Source organism: Styela clava, chromosome 3, assembly GCF_964204865.1.
Source record: "Styela clava chromosome 3, kaStyClav1.hap1.2, whole genome shotgun sequence".
In the NCBI taxonomy this organism is placed as follows: Eukaryota; Metazoa; Chordata; class Ascidiacea; order Stolidobranchia; family Styelidae; genus Styela; species Styela clava.
In genome coordinates, this window is record NC_135252.1 from 18,032,463 (window position 1) to 18,053,126 (window position 20,664).

General features: G+C 33.0%; 1 protein-coding gene across 1 annotated transcript; it reads left to right on the forward strand.

Moving 5' to 3' along the window:
- Positions 1–3,579: 3,579 nt before the first annotated feature.
- Positions 3,580–19,825, forward strand: LOC120342430 (uncharacterized). Its single transcript, XM_078111247.1, has 30 exons — positions 3,580–3,717; positions 4,004–4,160; positions 5,705–5,873; positions 5,950–6,077; positions 6,232–6,522; positions 6,757–6,859; positions 7,269–7,389; positions 7,505–7,684; positions 8,026–8,233; positions 8,551–8,653; positions 8,980–9,111; positions 9,469–9,624; positions 9,901–9,986; positions 10,966–11,047; positions 11,381–11,442; positions 11,605–11,711; positions 11,862–11,958; positions 12,355–12,419; positions 13,471–13,605; positions 13,789–13,920; positions 14,055–14,206; positions 14,338–14,473; positions 14,646–14,749; positions 15,227–15,357; positions 15,443–15,519; positions 15,679–15,801; positions 16,291–16,425; positions 17,325–17,464; positions 17,559–17,694; positions 18,008–19,825. The coding sequence occupies exons 2-30, from the start codon at positions 4,136–4,138 to the stop codon at positions 18,086–18,088; spliced, it is 3,597 nt and encodes a 1,198-aa protein (XP_077967373.1). The 5' UTR covers positions 3,580–3,717; positions 4,004–4,135; the 3' UTR covers positions 18,089–19,825.
- The last annotated feature ends 839 nt before the right edge of the window (positions 19,826–20,664 follow it).

Sequence of the window (20,664 nt, forward strand, 5' to 3'; positions counted from 1 at the left end):
AGATCCCTTAACTGAACATGCGGTAGATCGATATTCGGCGGTCTCTGATCGCAATCTTGTTAATAATATCATTATGTTGATGTTCTTATTCCAGTTGGTGTTCATTTCTTCTTTTTCTTAAGAATAGATGGCCTTTGTCTTTAATTACTGCACCAATTGCTTTGGAACTTTCAGTGTTTGAAGGCCAATCTATTTAATTATTTCAAAAATGTCTGTAGGCCATATATGGGCTTCGTTTTTCGTGTTGCATGACGTCATAAAAAATTAAGCAACTTGTGGCGGTTCTGGGTTGGTGTGGGTTAGTCACGAGTATTGCCGTACCGGTATTCTACTGCGACAGATTGAAATCCCGTACTAGTTGGCTTAGACCTTCGTGTCCATATACTTGAACATCGCTCCTTTGTTTTACAAACAATTGAATACCTTTCTACCATAGCTTTTGGATTATGGATCCTATCAACAGCAGCGATTACAAAGTTTACTTCACAACACCAAATAATGCCTCCATCAGGTTCAATGTCATAGGTCTTCAACCGTCAACGTCTTATATTAATAAGCTAATTTCTAGGGCACAATATGTGGCTTTGCTAATTTCATTAGACACCAATCACTCTGCTGCGGACACCTGTTGCAATAAATTAGGTAAAAACTTGAAAAATGTCAATTTGTCCCTTCACCTTGCTTCAGCAATTATGCAACAACCACAAATGCAACCACTGGAGGTCTATCTGGCCCTGTTACAAAACCAAGCATGGAGATGACTTTTGACTGTTCGTGCAATGTATCTTGGGCAACAGTAAAGAATCCGGAATATATATCCGGTGTCAAGGTTTGTATACTGTCTACTGTGAGCGTGTGAAACGTATTCGAACGTGAATACAATCACGAGACAATTCGTCCAAGTTGTTTCATTTCAGTATAATTGTATCAGAATATACAATATATTGAACTCTATATTTAAGATTTGGTAGAAACAAATGAGCCTGAAAGTTCTTTCTTATTGTAATATATTCTTAAGAATAAGATAGAATTTTTTTTCAACGAATGCTCCAAAACTTATCAATCAACATGTTGTTATACACTATTAGTTGTTACTTTATCGTCGTTCAACGAGAAATCGAGAACAGTAAAACATTGCTTGATTTCAACTATGCACGTATGATTAATCTGAATAATTCAGAAGTTGAATATATTGCAATAGCTTTAAACAGAACCAGGTATGATTCAGACATAAACTTTTGCAAAAGAATATGATAATTATGTTCGAATTATGTATATATATATTCATTGTGTGGAATATGGATTATGTTGCCAAAACATATAATCTGATCTGCTGCTTCTTTTTTGTATGAAGATGGCGTCAGTAGGCGTACAAAACAATAACACAATAATGATAGTTTGGTATCATATACTACATAAGTTAAAAACAAAAATTCTGGGTGGGTTTGTTTTATATACAATATGATGAAATGCATTTGTCTAAATACATCGTATAAGATAATTCGAAAAATGCGTATGTTGCGTTTACCAAGAAATTGTTATTTGCTGTAACTCACAGGTTCGAGAACCCTGAAATACTACAATCTGCGTACATAAAAACACATGGGATACCGCCCGATTATTCATAGAGTTGATTCGAAATTTTGCGATTTTGGTAATTTGTTAAATTTGAGCAGCTGAGGACTATTTTTAAGATACCGCCGTTAGCGAAATCTCAAGGTCGACGACATCATCCTATGCTTACAATTTACTACGATAAAGTCAAAGCATTACTACTACGAAACTCTACAGCAAAATACAAAATACGTAGCTTATATCAAGATTTGATTCGTTTTTTGCAATCTTAGGAATTTGACAAACTTGAGCTGTTCTTGCAACACTTTTACTTATTATTATTTGTAAGATATGGCCGTTAGAAAAATACCAAATACGGTGATAAATTTCCAAATATTACAATTTATATTAGAATGATAAAAAGATTATTGAACCTATTTTTTTACATTGATAAATTATATGATTATCATAATCTGAGAAAGGAGTCGAGTGCGACCTGGCGGAAATTTAATTAGATGTGGATAATTGAATGTATCAACTTCAGTGACTACGATATATAGTTTCCGAACAAAAATTCAGGAATTTTTTCGATTTACCACGTCTAAAATAAAGTTGTTAATCTGTCGCGTTACTCCTGAATCAAATCTTATAGCATTTTCCGTTATATTTTATACACTGCTATATGTATATATAGTATGACACCGCTTTTTTTTCCCGAATATTCACATTCCGACCTTAAGTTGTATTCAGCGTTTCGTCTCAGATGATCGTATAACAACGAGTTTTTCACACCTAACGACGAGAAAAAATTCTTTATCAACGTGCTCCAATCATATCTGTAGGAATATTCATGAAAGAGGGAGAAATCGCGGAAATATAGTTTATCAGCATAATAACGTTGTTCATAGACTAAATAACCACGTCATGCTGAAAAAAAAAGATCGGCGATTATGACCAAATTTGATATTTCGAGAATGCGCGATCGCCGCTTGTGATTGTTTGTCCCTTCGTATTTTTCGCCTCCCGTTTTTCTCTTTGGCCCCCGGAGGCAATATCGCCCACTTTGAGAAACACTGTCCTAGAGGGTAAGTTAGAGGCAACTTAGCATTGTCAGCTTTACCAATCAAATAAAATCTTTCAAGAATATCGGAACCGTAACGATGAATTTATAAACCCCTCTCGGCATCTAGTGGTATTTTCGAAATAAAGCAATATCCATGCAGCCCAATTAAAGCGCAGTTTCATATGCACCTGTATATTATCACCGACTTATTCAAGATAAAGAATTTGCAATGATATTCTTTATCACTCGAAACCTGATTAAGCTTCATGGTTGCAAATTTCCGCTTTAAAAAATTACAAAAGCTCATAGGAATAACTTCACAGTTCTTTTATCAACTCCGCCAGCTCTGATAAGAGCAGTTTCATCGCGGTGTATTTAAATATTATTTCTGAAATGGCACTTTATTTTAAATTCGAAGTTATCAGTGCATTCTATCATTAAGAGGTTTGATTATGTTTAGGAAAAAAACGCAAAAAACAACGATTTCGAAAAATGTAGTCACGTACTATGCACCCTATTCTAGACCTGCCTTTGAAGTCTACCAAACGATAATTTCTATACATGCTTGTTCAAACATGAATGTTAATTGTCGAAAAATGATATTATTTTATATTGACTGAAATTTCCTAACAAGTGTAATTACTAGTGCAACGCAAATATTATAACACAATGCTCCACCATTTGGCCATTCAGAAATCATATATCTAACTTGTTATATCAATTATATTAATGTTATGATTAAAGTAACTATTATTGAAGTAAATTTACGTACACTCACAGCGGTGATGTGTATACTCCGCAAAGTATACCCCAGTGTTGTCAAATCCGTTGCGTGGGGTGTGAAACATATACGTGTGAAGTGGGATATTTAGCGTTTAGTATTATAAGTAGTCGCAGCATTTAATTATATTGTAGTCAAGTTTTGCTGATGCAGATATCAGGTTCTAATGTTAACTAAATTATATAGAGTGACTTTTATTTTGAAAAATTTATTACAAATATGACAGATATATCTTAATGATGACTATTTGACGAAACTGAAATGTTTGGGTGCAATTTCTGGTTGGTTCTGTTAACATTTCTTGCAACATCTAGTACAGGTAATAAAAATGCATTTGTTGTATGCATTATGCAATGTCACATTTTACTAAGTATTCAGTAAATTATGTTCTAATACAACTGACATGTTAACATACTTTTGTATTTTTAGTTTTGCTTTAGGTAGTCCCATAGCCATTTTTTGCAATTTGGTTTATAAAGTAACTATTTTCGGTATCATCTCACCTGAAATATGTAGCGTCTAATGTTACCTTTATCATTCCCGAAAACCTATAAATCCCCGTGATTCATAGATAATGTTTGTGATGAATGATTGTTATTTTTTAGGACTTTGGAAGACAGTAACCCGACCTTCCTATAAACTCAATTTTTACAATACTGCGTATTCCTGGTCAGGAGCAAAATCCTTGTGTGGAAGCGGATCAAGTCTTGTTCAACTTGATGTTACCTCTGTAAAAAATGACGTTCTTAGCACAATCAGAGGGTGATGATTTTTTTAATGTTTACTCGTACCTTCGTTTGCTTCAACAACGTTAGCAAAGTTTGGCAGTTTTCCTATCGACCATTTTGAGGTCATTTTGTAGGTTCACTTATAATTGTTTTTTCTCGTCAGCCATTAGGCCCTTGAACGTCACTCATGGCTTTTTAAATGCGAATGCTAGAGCTCTAGTCCGCGAGATGTCGTTAAAGCGCGCTTTTCCAAACAGCACTTTGGACATGAGTATGGTGGCCCATCGTTGTCACGCTTAAAATTGAAAAAATAAAATAAAAAATAAAATAAAAAACTTAAAATAAAAGTAAAATAAAAAAATAGTTGTAAAAAAACATTAAAAAAAAAAAAAAATGAAAAAAAATAATAAAAATAAAATGCAAAAAAAAATTAAATATAAAATAGAAAAAAATAAAAAAATTATAAAAAAAAATTAAAAAAAAAAACGTAAATAAAAAAAAAAACCAAGGGTTGACAACGATGGGCCGCCTCTTCACCGCAGCTTCCCACTGCTCATCATGTTTCCACTCGTCAGACATTTTTAGATATGATCTCAAATGTACCGGTACCGGTATATGTGTAAGTCTTTTAAATAAACAATCAACATGGTATTAAAGTAGTATATTCACTCTTGATATGAAACCATTAGGCCTTGGACGTTGCCATAAGACATGCAGACATTAACACAAGAGTGAGTTTGTTGGTTAATTTGAATATTGATGTTCAAACATTGAAATATTACGGTACTTGAAATTATTTAGTCTCACGCACGGTAGGTAGTCTATCTGTCTATACCAACATCTAACTTATAATTTATTTATCCCCCAAAATTCTTTTTTGAAGTTAGGTGTAAGGAGCACCATTATCAGCAAAAAAGTTTGACGCGCCATTGGCTGTACCCTCATGACAACCGGTACCATGCTGGTAATTAATATTACGCACAACCTGTAACTGGCTGCGCTCAGTCCATCACTCGATATAAGAATATAGTTTGATTTTATATTAAAGCTTGATAGAAAGAATGACAGGGATAAATTGAACTTACATATCTTTGTAGAATATAATGCTTATAATAATAATTGTGAATAAATAATTACATGATCTTTTATATAATATATTATCATATAATTAACATACGCCCATAAATTTTTATTAAATTAAAATAATTTATGGAAGCAAAAGGTTTGGCTCATTTTTTCCTGAATTCATTTTGACACAGTGAATATCGATGTGTGTAATAAAACCACGGGTTTGAAAAAAAAAATAATGAGTCTAAATTTTTAAACTTTATAGAACATTAAAGATTTGGTTTTTGCGAGACTAACTACTTATCCTTCTTCTATGCTTTTGTGCCGGCAGATCCGTATGCATTCAAGAGTAAAGATAACTATCCTAAGTGATTCAAGAGTCTTGCTGCACACTAACATAAATACATTTGTGTTAGTGTGCAGCAAGACTCTATAGAACGTTTTGTGTTTTTTATGAAAACATGAACCAACCAACATTCTTGCCTACATTTTTATATTGTTTTGATTTAGCGATTTCCTTTACAATTTCTTTGGGAATATACAAACTGACTGCAATTGGAAGTCCTCACCCTAAAGTTATTTATGAAACAGCTCGAACAGAATGCGCAAAAACGCAATCTCGAATTTTGAAATTGACGTCGGCCACGAAATCTCTTATCAAGGGCCATTTAAATTCTGAGTAAGTAAATATCGAAAATGAATATTGGTCTAAATGAAAGAAAATATATTTAATTTTGTAAATTTATTATTTTTAGTCATTTCGGACCTGATGATAAACTCTGGTTAGCAAACACAGGTTCTACTTGCTATTCATTTTCATTGAGTGATTTCACATCAAGAACCACATACTGCACTGACAAGCATTACTACATTTGCGAACAAGGTAAAATAGAACAAAATATTGAAACTTCAATCAAGATTTATTGCAGATGAAATTCGTTATATTAAATTAGCAGTTACCTCCATCTTGTAGCTTTTCACGGAGTCTTGTTTAAATATTTGAAATATATAAATGTATCAACTATATAAATTTTTAGCTGGACCGCACGATATGCAGTTATCACAAACTAACTTCATTGTAACTTCCTATACTGGCAAAAAAGAAATAACGTGCATGGTATCTGGGTTCCCACCACCGACTGTTAAATGGATGAAAGGAAATATTGTACTTACTTCGACACCATTAAATAATCAGTTCAAAAACGGGCAAAAATTAGTTTTGGGTCTAAAACAATTGACAATTGCAGACGAAGGACAATACAGATGTTTTGCATCAAATACAGTTGGACAAAATCCTCATTCGGTTTCAGGTATCCTTAATATACAAGGTGAGATTAGCAATGAAGTTTCACATAAAATGCATTCATATATAAATACAATTTTATAACAAAAAATAAATTGGCTCGATTGAGCAGGATTACCAACTACAAAATTGATTATTGCTCGACTATCTTTTCACAGCGTAATATTTAATGTTGATATGTGTCAAAGAATATACAATCATATATATAACAGTTCTGGTAAATATATATATATACAAACAAGTTTGAATATATTTTCAGTTCCAAGTCAACCATCAATCATCAACATTACATCGTCACCTTGTAATTCCAATTTATTGGTCAATTGGAAACCACATGTTCTTGGAATTGGTATTGAACACAGGTATCTAACTACATATGACTGATCATTTGCATTCCGAGGTTAATATCTTGCCACAAATTACGGCCCAGTGGAAATACCCAGAAGTAAACTTACAATAAAGGAATGAAAAAAATGAATCTGACTGAAGCTGATGATGCTTCAATTAACGTGGCATACTATATACAAAGTTTGCGGGTAAACTAATTTACCGTACCTTAAATAATTACTACAACGATATTTACTACAAACATCATAATACAAAAGTACTTATTACATACTAATAATTAAAATACTAAATTCAACTAATCGGTTTGCTTTAAAATTCCATACTAATAATTTGGTATCCTAGTGTTCACTAGGTTTAGTTTTTTTTCTATTATTTTTCTTCCTCATTCTTATTTCATAAACAATTTAAAAATATATATTATAGATTTCGGATTGTGGATACTCTTAACAGCAGCAATTATAGAGATTCATTTACAACGCCGAATAATGTCTCTATCGGATCCAATGTGGCAGATCTTCAACCGTCAACATCGTATATTATTAAGGTAATTTCCATGGAAGAATATATAAATTATAAAATTTCAATGATCACAAATCTCTCTTGTGCAAACGCTTATAGCCGTATATAAAGTAAAAAAATGAAAAATAATTCTATTTTAGATTGAGCCATGCTTAACAACCCCGCCAACTTGCTTCAGCCATTATGCAACAACCACACATGCAACCACTGGAGGTCTCCCCGGTCGTGTTTCGAAACCAAGTCTGAAGATGACTTTTGATGGGTCTTGCAATGTATCTTGGTCGATAGTAATGAACCCGAAATATATATCCGATTACAAGGTCTGTATTCTTTTACTGTTTAATTTGGCTTGAGGCTCATTATGTGAGAGGACGAATTGTATAGTTTAATATTGGAATACTAATGAGTGATTTAGTTAGCGTATATGATTTTAAGACGATTTATTCACCTTCTGTTTTGATACTATCATGTGATATAAAAACGTTAATTGATTCAGTCGATTCAGAATTTGATGTGGTTCAAGTTGGTTTAATTGTTAAAGCTCTTCGAAATTAAACTCCGTCTTGAAAACTATGTATTAGAATTAGACGCTAAAAATAGATAATAATATTTCGTAAGTTGTACAAATAGTTATAACCTGAAACTATTTATCCCATTTCAGCTCGTTATCAGCTCAACAAAAGCCATAGTGTCTTCATACTATAAAGATGATGTGAAAATGAATGAAATGCTGCTACCATCTCATATAACCTCATATGTTCTTCCGAAAAATTTCAATAGAAAATACAATGTCTCTATTCAAGCTAAAACTTGTGCAGGGTTTGGACCAAAGTCAAAGGCTGTTGGAGAATGTGCTACCGATACCAATGGTAATTCGGAATTTATTTTTAGTTTTTATTCCAATTCGTTTTAGACTCCGATTAACAACAGTATACATTCTGAAGTCATGTGTTTACGAAATAATCGCTTTAAAAATATTTTTTAAATAAATATCTTTATTGCATTTCCGCTAAGATTTACCTTGCAATTGCGGGTCAGATTCGATTTTATATAATAGTAGAATACGTTGTAAAAATACGACACTCAAGTAGCCCAGAAAATTACAGCATTATTTGAACGCATAACGGATATGCTCATTTTCTTAGGAAGAATGAATCAAAATTTTACTTTTGTTTGGGATTTACAGCACCATCCAACATTCAGACACCAACAACCATAGATAAAATGAGTAATTCTGGAATATTGGGATTCTCAATTAACATTCCAGATGAAACAAATGGTCCTATAAGGTGATTTAATTGTGTACTTATGTCTCTCGCCAAAGTTAAAAGTTGTTTCAGTGGCCCGAATAGAGATGCGAATTGACGCTCACAATAGAACAAATGTAATGCCTGGTGATACCTTCTAATTTTGCTCTGGGGTGAATGATGCTGCTATACAGAATATCAGTTATGAGAACAGGGTAAACCCAATCCATGCTTCATTGAGTCCTTCAGACTCAAAATATTTGGCGAGAAAATAAGCAAAAATAGTACTTCTACATTGTAAAGATTGTTATAACTATTCAAAAATGCTACTAATTTTTTTCTATCACCATGTCATTATACACTATTAGTTGTTACTTTATCATCGTACAACTCAACGAAACAAGCGAGACTTTGCCTGATTTCAACAATGTACGTATGAGTAAACTGAATAATTCAGAAATTGAAGATGAATATATTGCAATAGCTTTGAACAGAACCAGGTATGATACTTGGACGTTTTCAACATGATATCATATTATGTGAGAATTACGCATAATTATTGTGTGGGATTTCTTCTGTTGCCAAAACATACGTTCTTCCTGATTTGCTGCTTCTAATTTGTGATAATAACAATTACACATATATAATAACAGTTTGATATTATATCCTGAAAAACTCTAGTGGGTTTGTTATATATACAATGTAATCAAATTTATTTGAATAGATAAATTTGTACATAATGACATCTATTAAAACCCAGACTAATAATTTTTCAGTAACAGAATCATGTATGTATACATATACAATATGATATTTCCTTGCCAAAACATTGTGTAATACATATTTTCCATTTAAAGCGTTGGGCATAACCGTCCGAAAATAAGTCTGATTCTTGGAGATCAAGTAAAAACAAGGTGTGACATTAGCGGAAATAACAACAGTGGTAATGGGAATAATTCAAAAAATACGTATGCTGCATATAACAAGAGATTGTCACTAGATGAAACTCACAGGTACGATACTAAAGTTTTTCGTTTCTCGAATATTAAACTTCATTGCTTCTTTATAGGAGCCCAAAGCGTCATGTCCCAACCGACCTACTTGCAATGCACGATTATAGTTTTATTTGATGTATGAACGGAATAAATAGATATGAATTTTGGGTAACGGATATAAATCTGCATATCACCTGCAGATAAAAAAGCCTTGAAACATTTTTTTATAAGTCAAAAATAAACAATATATATGTGATTTTTGACCTAACTACGAGCCACCGTTGTATATTGCAGAATATTTCTTGTGACTTCTACACCAACTAAAGAAGGTGTTTCATTCGGTGTTAGTGACGCACTCGTGGTTGGGAAACAGCTTGCAGGTGATTAAAAAAAGAAACGAAATATAACTTTCGATTACTTTGTCAGAATGAATGAGAAAATAAAGACTGAATGAATGAAAAAATAAACAAACTTTAACATCTGATTTCTATCAGTTCGCAAACACCGCAAAAAAAGTTGCGCATAAGCTATAATATATTAAACGAGAATATCGGTCAGAGACCGAAGAGTTATCGATCGAAAGTTAGGCGGTCCCCCAAAACAGCGCTCTTACTCCATAGTGACACCTTGTGTCCCATCACTAATTAATTAATACCTCGCTTATTATACGACATAATTCATCCAAATAGGCTTTTGGTACGACATATGATGAATGCATATGCAAAATCTGGAGCAGATTCAATCTTGCTTTCGTGAGATATCGCGTGCTTCTAACAGACAGACAAAGAGACAAACAGACAGACAAATACCTATCAACATACTTACCGATTAAAATCGATAAGTAATTAGGGTGGTCAAAACTGCGGCCCGCCAACACATTCCGTGCGCCCGAAAACAATTTTGGCGTACACTACTAAACCATTTGCAAATTGTATTTATTAGCACGAACAATTTTGATTTATTTTCTAACTTTTCCAACTGGTAGTAGTCCTTTTCTGACCCCGATGTCGGGATTAATGTTTGTTAAAATCACGGAATTTCATTGTTGTATCTCTGAAAAGGTCAAGACGATGGCTATATGGGAATGACGTTCCGTGATCAATAAAAGGAGAATGAATTGTCTTGCGCATACACGACCTTTTCGTTTGAATAGACGTTTTGTGCCTTTATTTCAGTCAAAACACAATTTTTAAGCGTTGGCCACGCGATAGCAGTCGATGTTTTGAGCACTTCTGGGTTTTCACCGACTGCGGCCCGCGAGACCTCCCTCAGAGGTTTTTGCGTCCATTCAAACTCGCAACACTGGACCACCCTGTCTTGAATAGTTCTACTAATCTATATAATAATATATTGTTGCAGATGAGTGGAAAACTTTTCTTATTATTGGATTGACCGTGGTTGTTTTCATATTGCTAGCTGTTGTAATCTTTTTCACAGTCAGGTATTTAGCTTTTTACTACGATCGATAGGTTGGAATAATTAATTTTAGGACAAATAAAATTGTTGAATAAGATTAGAACAATAATCCTTAACTGCTACCCTTGGAATACTACTTTAATTTTTTTGTAAACGTGGAAGTTGATTAAATTACCGAATTAAATATTTCATGGCGTAAATCATGGCGTATAATTTGATACGCAGCAGAAAACAGAAGTATGGCTGAAGTAAACTGGGTTATTCGATTCGAATGCAAATTGTGATCGACACATAAAACTAAGTACCGTTTTTTCCTCCTTCTCTGGTGTAACCAAAAGATTTTGTTTAACTGCAATAGACAAAGAACAAAATCTAACAAGAAAATCGATCAAATAGTTCAATATCGAAACAATGAACAAGGTAATGACAATCACGTTCCTGAATTTTTGATTATCAGAAGTTTTATTTATTCGAAACGTATTAATATGCAGTAAATGAATATGATAAAACCTACAGATAACTTGTAATTAGATTAACTGTACAGTTTCACTGCATTATTGAACGAGTATTTTTATTAAGCAGTTGAAGAAGAAGAAATACCAAGCACAAATGTTCCACTGAGTAATTTTGAAGATTATTACAGAAATCTATTTCATAATGAGAAAGCATTGTTTCGCGAACAGTTCAAGGTAATCTGAATCAAAGTTGAGAAAATTGATTTTATTTATACAAAGTATGTTTGAATAATTATTTTAGCATGTGGTAAATACAAAAAGATTATAGCGTAATCATGAATTTTGGATTGGTATCGTTTTTATCTAGATATAACTTTTTTTTAGAGAATAAAAATTGAATCAAAAGCAAATATGAAAAGTACAACGTTCGCATCTGCTCCTGAATTGAAGAGGAAAAATAGATATAGAAACATATTACCATGTTAGTGCAAATTATTTCTTTTGAGTAGTGCATTTATGAGATGATCAAATTTTATGTAATATCATCATTTTCTTTAAAAGTATACGATGTATTTATACTATTTGCACTTTGAACAGAGCTCTTGGCCACAGTTTGGTAACACTTTCCGTTTGGCATTATATACCCGATTCAGCAAATAGTGACTGAGGTGGCTGACATATTATTTAAACTTGAGATTTCAATCAGCGATATTAGTTTAGTCCAACACGTCAGCCACTCGGTTACCGCGCCCTTACAGTATTTAAAGTTTGAATATATGTTCAAATTTTAAACATCATTTTTTCACAAATGATTTAAAATAACATTGCCAGAACCAAAGAACATCTAAATATCTAAAGTTTGTTGTCTTTCTTATAGATGACGAAACTCGTGTTTGGATCAAAGCTAATGACACTGGATACATCAATGCATGCTACGTTAATGTAAGTGGTGTTTTAAATACAACTATGATTTAAACTTGATAATTCACACTCTTGAATTCATATTGAAAATAGATATTGAACTAGTGTTGGGGTTGCTTTAGCATCATTATTTTGGCCTCAGATTTTATGTGTGGTATATAACGTTAAGTATAAAAATGCAAGGTATGTATTACAAAATTTTACTTCACAGCATTATATGTAAGTATGCATAAAACTGTGATTACCATACGTACCGTGTTAGGCGAGACAGTCCCATTTTTTAACATACTGACCCGCATCCCGACCGGTCAGCCAAAAGTTCCACTTTGGCGTTCAGCCAGCCAGCATAATAAACAAACATTACCAATTAGCATGTTCTCGTTACTGTTGTTGCTGCGTAGCGTACCCGTAGCCTACCTACTGAAGGGGAATTTTCAGTGTTTCGTTAGCAGATAATTGGTGCAATATGTTACCTGTGAGGTTTGAACGTCAAGAGAGTGTTGCTCAGTAGAACGTGAAAGCCGTTATCGGATGTAAAATCAATACTAATACTCTGACTTTTACGAAAAAGTAACATTGAACAACGTCGTTTTGAGAAATGTGTTATACACAGAAAAGTATTATTGGGTGAATAAGTAAACTCCTAATGCTTGAAAAATGAAAGCTATTTTATTATTCTTTCTTACTTTTGCTGTACATAAAAATATCCAAAATCGAATTATTTTGTATTGTTAATGTCAATTCCTTTCTATTTTTCGAACTGAAACTGATATTTAGGCAGAAAACATGCGCATGAACTCTCGATGACAATATGTTCAATGAAGACAGCCGGGATGGCTTCAAATGTAGGCCAATGTATTAAAATTGGAAAATGTAAATTTAAAAATCACATAGATAAGGGGTCTTGGACATTGGAAGCGTCTCGCTTTGAAGTCCCAAATATATGGTTACCATATTTTTGTATATATATATAAAAATATATTATGTATAATACAATAATTTACTTCGAAAGTACTTTCCTTTTCTTATTTACTTTACGTTCTTTAACCTTCCATATTTTCGACATTAACAGGGTTATGCTAAATCACGTAAATACATCGCAACTCAAGGTCCTTTACCAACAACTGTTGATGATTTTTGGTTGATGGTCGTTGAGCAGGAATGTAAAGTCATTGTTATGCTGGCAAAATGTTTTGAAGCAGGAAAAGTAAGCAAAATCGTTAGCAATACAGAAATTTATATTAAGATAATATATGTTTATATATAAAGACTGCAAATGACGTATACATAGTGAATGAATTAACTGCTAGAATATATATTTATATATATATATATATATATATTGTTTAATCTATTTTATTAGGAAATATTTTTTATTCTGTATTTGTAGAAAAAATGTCAAAAGTACTGGCCAGATTATGGAATTACTTCTAGTTTCGGAGTAGTTAAAGTTTTCAACTCAGAAGAAGTGAAGTATTCCGGCTTTGTACGGAGAATATTTCAAGTAGAAACAAATGATGGGGTTTGTTTGATATTGTTTTATAAGCAGCAGGCAAAGAGTTTATTAAGTCCCTCTAGTTAATAAAATTCCAATTTCTTTTCAAATATGTTACGTGGCAATAAATTTGACAATGGGTTCAAACAATTCTCTTCCAGAATATAGCAATGGAAGTATTACAATACCAATATGTGAACTGGCCCGACCATGACATCCCATTCACAACATCGAATCTTGTTAGAATGCATAAACTTGTGATTCAATGTTCAGAAGAATTTGGGGATGATACGCCAATGATTGTGCATTGCAGGTAACTGCTATATTTTTTTGCGAAACTAAAAAGTATCTCAGATATTTAACGCAGTACAAAGATGATGATTGAAAGATAACACGAACTAGAATACATTCATAAAATTTGAGTGTAACTAATATTCAATTTAGCGCTGGTGCTGGAAGGACGGGAACATTTATAGGATACGACTATTTGCTCGAAGAAGGAAGAGATACAGGAAATGTTGATGTATTGCAATGCGTATTGAAGATGAGATCCCAACGTGTCGACATGATACAAAACAGCGTCAGTGCTTTATTCTATCTTTTCTGATAATCGATTTTTGAGAGTTCTGGTAACATAGAAATTAATAAAAAATAGCAGGTTGCCAATTTCGACTGTCAGTTAGTTTGAGTAGAAGATAATGCTGTCAATGGAAAGAGATTTTTTAAAACTTAAACTATCGTTGCATCTTTAGGATCAATACATACTTCTACACAAGTTGATTCTGGAAAATTACCTGTTTAAGAATACTGATTATAATGCACAGGATATTGGGCACAAATTTCAAGAAATAACAAGGTAAGATTAACCACAAAGAGCGAGCGAGCTAGTATTGCATTTGAAACAAGAGAGCAGTGCTCACATATATGGACACGAATTAGTACGGTTATGCAATCTGTCATGGTAAATCACCGTAGTACCGTAGACTTCATCTGACAACCAGATAGCGGAAAAAATGCGCAATTTTTTAATTTCGATGACGACATCGCACATAAAAACGAATCCTATACTATACAGCCCACGGAACGTTTTGAAATAAATAAAGTAATAGTTTTCTAGCAAAAAACACAATCTTCATCTATTGGAAAATGTCCATAATTTAATTAGGACAGGGATTTTTTCATAGCAGCAAGAATACAAAATGACAAAACGATCCATCGGTCCACATTGTGTCCAAAACAAAATAAAACTAGTATTTCTAATAGTAAAATATATTTGCTGTTATTTGACTAAAGGGTTAGGGAAGGAAAATGTAATTTTTCATATTCAATTTAGCCATGAAAAACGAAGAGAGTTTCGTGATGAATTTGAGAAATTGTCAATATTAGAACCTTTGAAATGTTCTAAACTAATTGGAAGACGTTATGAAAATAGAAGATACAATATATCAGACGATGTGATTCCTTGTAAGTTGAACTATATAATATAATAATTCACATTATTGCGTCTTTGTATATATATATATATTTCCACTTTCTTTATTTTTATCAGACGATCATAATGCAGTTGTTTTGATAATGTGCAACAATGAAGCACGTGTGCCATATGTAAATGCATCGTGGATAGAGGTAAGACAAATAAGTAATTGCTGTTGAAATATTTTTGAACATCACAGATCTTTATTAGCATTGATTTTGGTATGTCATGTAGCCTACGTGTTTAAAATATTTATCAATTGTTAACTTTTACCATAAGTCACATCTTGATATAACGCATATTTATCACAGACTTACGACGAAAGCACAAGTATGATTGCAGCACAAGCACCGATGAACGAAGGAATTCCATTCTTTTGGAGATCTGTACTGGATAACAGAGTTAATACTATTATTATGCTAGCTTGTGTTGAGGTAAGTTTCCATAAATGCCAAATTTTTATTTAGTCAACTTGGTTTGGTTAAAATTAGTATAGGTTGTTTTCAAATCGCCTATCCAGTAAAACAGTAATAAGTATACCGCTCCAGTAATTATATCCCGATTTATGGGCTTTCAGAAAGTTAATACCCCGTTTTCCGTTTAACGGAAGGCAAATCCGTGAAAACAAGTGGTATTCGAAGCGAAGATTGTTGATTTCAGCAAGATTGTTGCCCATCGTTCCCGTAGTACTAAAACCTAAAACGATTCACGATTACTGCGGTTTTTATCCGGGATAATTTTTACTTATCGCAACTTTAAGATAATTATCGCAAGATAATATTTTACCATAGTTATACACCATATTCACAAAGTTGAGCATGCGAATTCAAATATTTATGAAGTGAAAAATGCAATTCTCCAAAACATACACTCGCATATGCAATTTTCTAATCCCAAAGATGATGTACTACTTTCTTACACAGGAGTGCATTCAGTATTGGCCACACGATGTTCGCGCTACGTTGAGCATGGAAAACGTTTCTGTTACTTTGATGGAAGAAAATATAAATGGATCAATATCTCGTAGAAATTTTAAAGTGTTCAGAGGAAACCAACAGGTTAAAATACAAAGAAATTATATATTACTAGGGCTGGGAATTTCGGGGAGAACACTTTAACCGTTAACCGGGTAAAATTAACCGGTTAACCGCCGCGTGACGTTTGACGTAATAATGTAGAATTTCAGATTGTTACGTCACAACGCTTATAAGGCAATTTCGCGTGTTCTTATTCCGGTATCGCTCAAAATTATTCACGAATCGAGATAGTTTCATGATTGCTCTGCTGCAAGAGATAGGCAGCGTGGTTCGAGCGGCGTGTGGAAGTATTTTAGAAGACCTGATTCCGTTGTTAAACGTCATTTATGTGACAAAATATTCGTGTTCGATATGCAAATTCTACTTCGAGATATATATTATAAAGAAAAACGGCATCAACTGCGCACTTGTTGTATGCCATTGAATATCCTATTTTGCAATGAAATCGTGAACAATATATTTCGAAATCGACCGAAAACTGATTCTGAATTCATCATTGTCAAATTTCCATAATCAGCAATCTTCCCCTATTTTTCACATTTATTGAGTCCTTACCCACACAGTTAGTAATATTCTTTTGAAATAAACGCCACAAGAGATAAATTTGCGATGACGTAATCATATTTGAAGAAATTGTAAGGTATGAAGATGATTTGTACCTGAGATGTCAGTTAACGGTTAAAATAAATCGTAACCGTTAACCATCTGAAATCGGTTAACCGGTTAACCATTCCCAGCCCTATATATTACGTTTTTACATTATAAAACGATACTGATAACTATTTATGATGAAAATCAATATTCGATATTATAAAGCTTACAAATATATGCTTCATGGTTTCCATTTTCGAAATCTTTGTTAAAGTATGAATGACAGTGCAAATATACAAATATTTAAGTGTGACAAGTTTTAAATTTAGACTCATGTTACTCAAATACAATATTCTGGCTGGAGCAATGAACAATGCCCAGAAGATGGAAGCATTGTACTGGATATTATTGGGGAGATGCAGAGAAATACAAGAAGTTTGCAGGGATCAGCTTGTCTTATCCACTGCACGTACGTAATTTAGTATAAATTTCCATACGTGTCAACTATATATTGATAATGAATTTCAAAAATCATGGACATTATTTTTTGTTTATTGTTGAAGCGACGGAGCTGGACGCACTGGAGCATTTTGCGCAATTGCAAATTTGATAGAAAGATTGAAACACGAGAATAAAGTTGATGTTTTCCGAGCAGTAAAAGATTTGCGTGATTGTAAACAAGGAATGGTTCAGACTTTGGTAAATTCTTCTAAATGATATTTCTAGATTGATTTCAGAAATTTTTTATGTGAGAATCCAAATACACGACTGCGTTGGAACTTTTACATTGATTGTTCATTATACATTGTTCAATGCAATTACTCAAATATACAACCTTAATTCTGGTATTAATTTAGTCTTTAATCAACAAGGCTCTCATTTTTTACGGCTTGTTGTTATTCAATTCTATATACACACCTGTAAGCCCAATATTGCCTATCTCTGTATCTTCAGTTGCTTTTAAGTATTGTTGTCACGAAAACTAAAATATTGAAATATATTATGATTGCAGGAACAATACAAATTTTGTCACACTGCAATCTGCAACTACATGAAATCGTTTGAGATTTATTCCAACTTCGAAAATAAATGACTGAACAATGTATATATGTATATTTAGCTGTATAATTCTTCTACTATTCAACATACTCTTGTATCTTATTTCATTATGAGACTTCAGAATCGTGGGGGCCAAAGCCGGCAAATATTTGAAATGAAGAATACCCAATTAAAATTTAACCCTAAACCAGTATATCAAATAAAGTTTGCAGTCCGCCTATACTATTACCAATTTCTGCGTTGTGCGCCTTTTACCTAGCGTTTACGGCTGCATTATTATAACACCCAATCAAACCCACTTTGCGAGTCTGAATCTATACTGTTGTCTTACGTGAAACGAGTGTGTATTATACCGCTGATTTTGACGATCAAACTTGGATCTGGTGATATTTATCCAAATTTACAAAAACGCCATTCTGTAAATATCCCCTTATTGGCTAGCAGTCAGGTTACGTTAGTAGAAACGTGGATCTATTTTGTAAAGCATTATTTTCCGATTTGAACTTTTATTTTTAATGCAAACAGCATGGTCATCTAGGAAAAGATGACTGACTGATTTTATTGGTCTTTCGTCAATACAAGTTCGATACATTCGCGTATTTTTTTGTGTGTTTATTTCTGGCCCAAGAAAAGCTTAACGATGTTTGTGTTTTTTGTGAGTGTGTGCTGGTGAGCGGCATATGAATATTGTCCTGATTTGAACTTTTCAAAGGTTTTGCTTGCTCTCCAAAATTCTCCATTTTCAAATTGGGTGTATAATGGAGTTTTTTTAAATAAACTAACTGTTCTCAATACTGAGAGTTCCCTTCTTTCTGATTGTTTCATGTATCCAATCACTACGTTTTTTCTTCAAAGTATATAGCGTTTACTATATATATATATTAACATTCCTCATTACAGTCAATAATGTCTATCTGTTTCTATGTTTGTTTATTTAAGCATTGATTATTAAAAAGTAGATGATTATTGATCTCCAATTTAGTTCGACTTAGCAGGCTTTGGGTATTTTCTGAAACTAATTTGCCGAACCTCAAAGAAAAATGCCACTGTTCAAAGTTAATCAAACAACGGTTTGAGATATCATTGGTGAAAGCATATCCAATCACCACGTTTTTCTTCAACACATAGCTTTTACTAAAGGTACGGTATATATATATTTAGGCATATCCAATCACAACGTTTTTCTCAATATAATGTCAAATGTGTTTGTATGTTTGTTTGTTTAAGCATTGATTATTGAAAAGTAGAGATATCATCAAGATCTTCAATTTGGTTCGATTGGATACCAGGCTTTTGAGTATTTTCTGAAACTTATTTGCCGATACTTATTGAAATAGCGCCACTGTTCAAACTTAAATCAAGCAACGGTTTAAAGTTAATTAATGAATCTAAACCACTGATTTACAATGGCCTTCATAGGTTTTCACTGATAGGGCTTGCAACACACAGCCCATTTGCTCTATATGCATATATTAGTAGCGACTTCATATTGTTGGTTATTGTGGATGTGAATAATTTTAGCCACTTACTGCTGATAGCGCATGCTATCATACAAAACAACGTCGTGACCTGATTTATTTGCTATGTGATTTACGGTGACAGACTTTTTATGCAATCATTTTATGACATGCAATATGGGTTTCGCGTTGTTTTTCGTATTTATAATTTGGTATTTATCACGTGTATTTGTATTAAGATTTAAGAGTAGATCTATTCAATTATCTGCTACTTGTAATATTTTAATTTGATTGTTCATCTCTACAATATATTTGCATTTAAAACATAAATATTGCGTGTTTGATAACCTCTGATGGTCGGGGTATTCCGCTAAGTTTACTATTGGAACCGAAAAGTCGATTCAAAATGCCCAGTCCTATTCATTGCAATATTAGAAATGACTTAGCAAAGGCTCTTCAAATATTGGCCTACTTGATTTTTCCGCGGAACTACAGGCTATACTTGTTACTTTAGCATAATTCCAAGCGAAATACCGAATAGTAGGCTATTTCTTGACTTTCCCTATCCAATTGGAAACTATATATGGGGTTTTTCCGCTTTTCTGATTCTATAATCAGTGCTTTTGTTGAATTATCGATATATAACTTATTAGAGTTAGCCAGCAATGCAATATATGATAGAAGATATGCAGTTGGTGGTTACTCCAAAACTCAGTGATGGTCTGTCCTTATACGAATTCACTAAAAATGAAATACGAAACAAACAAACGTCATATTAGTTGAATTAACCGGTCTTGATCTTCTCCATGGAAGTCCACGCAAATTCCTGCTCCATTCATTATTTGGTGTCCGTGTTATTGATATTGCGTTGGTTCAGTTTCGTCAATTCATGCTAAAGATTTTCTGTATGTGCTGTCTCTGAAAATTCACGATAGACCTTGATTTTAGGATAGTTTTGGTGATGAAGATAAAAATCCAGCGTGTTAGAACATCCAAACGTTTCTGTTATCCTTGAAATTCTGAAACTATATATGAAATCAAATTTATTGAAAAAAAAACGTGGTAATCCAAGCTTATCGCTCACAACATCAGGATTGTGCTGGTGACAACAGCAATATTGGAATATCTCTTAGAAATACTATTGTTCGATCCG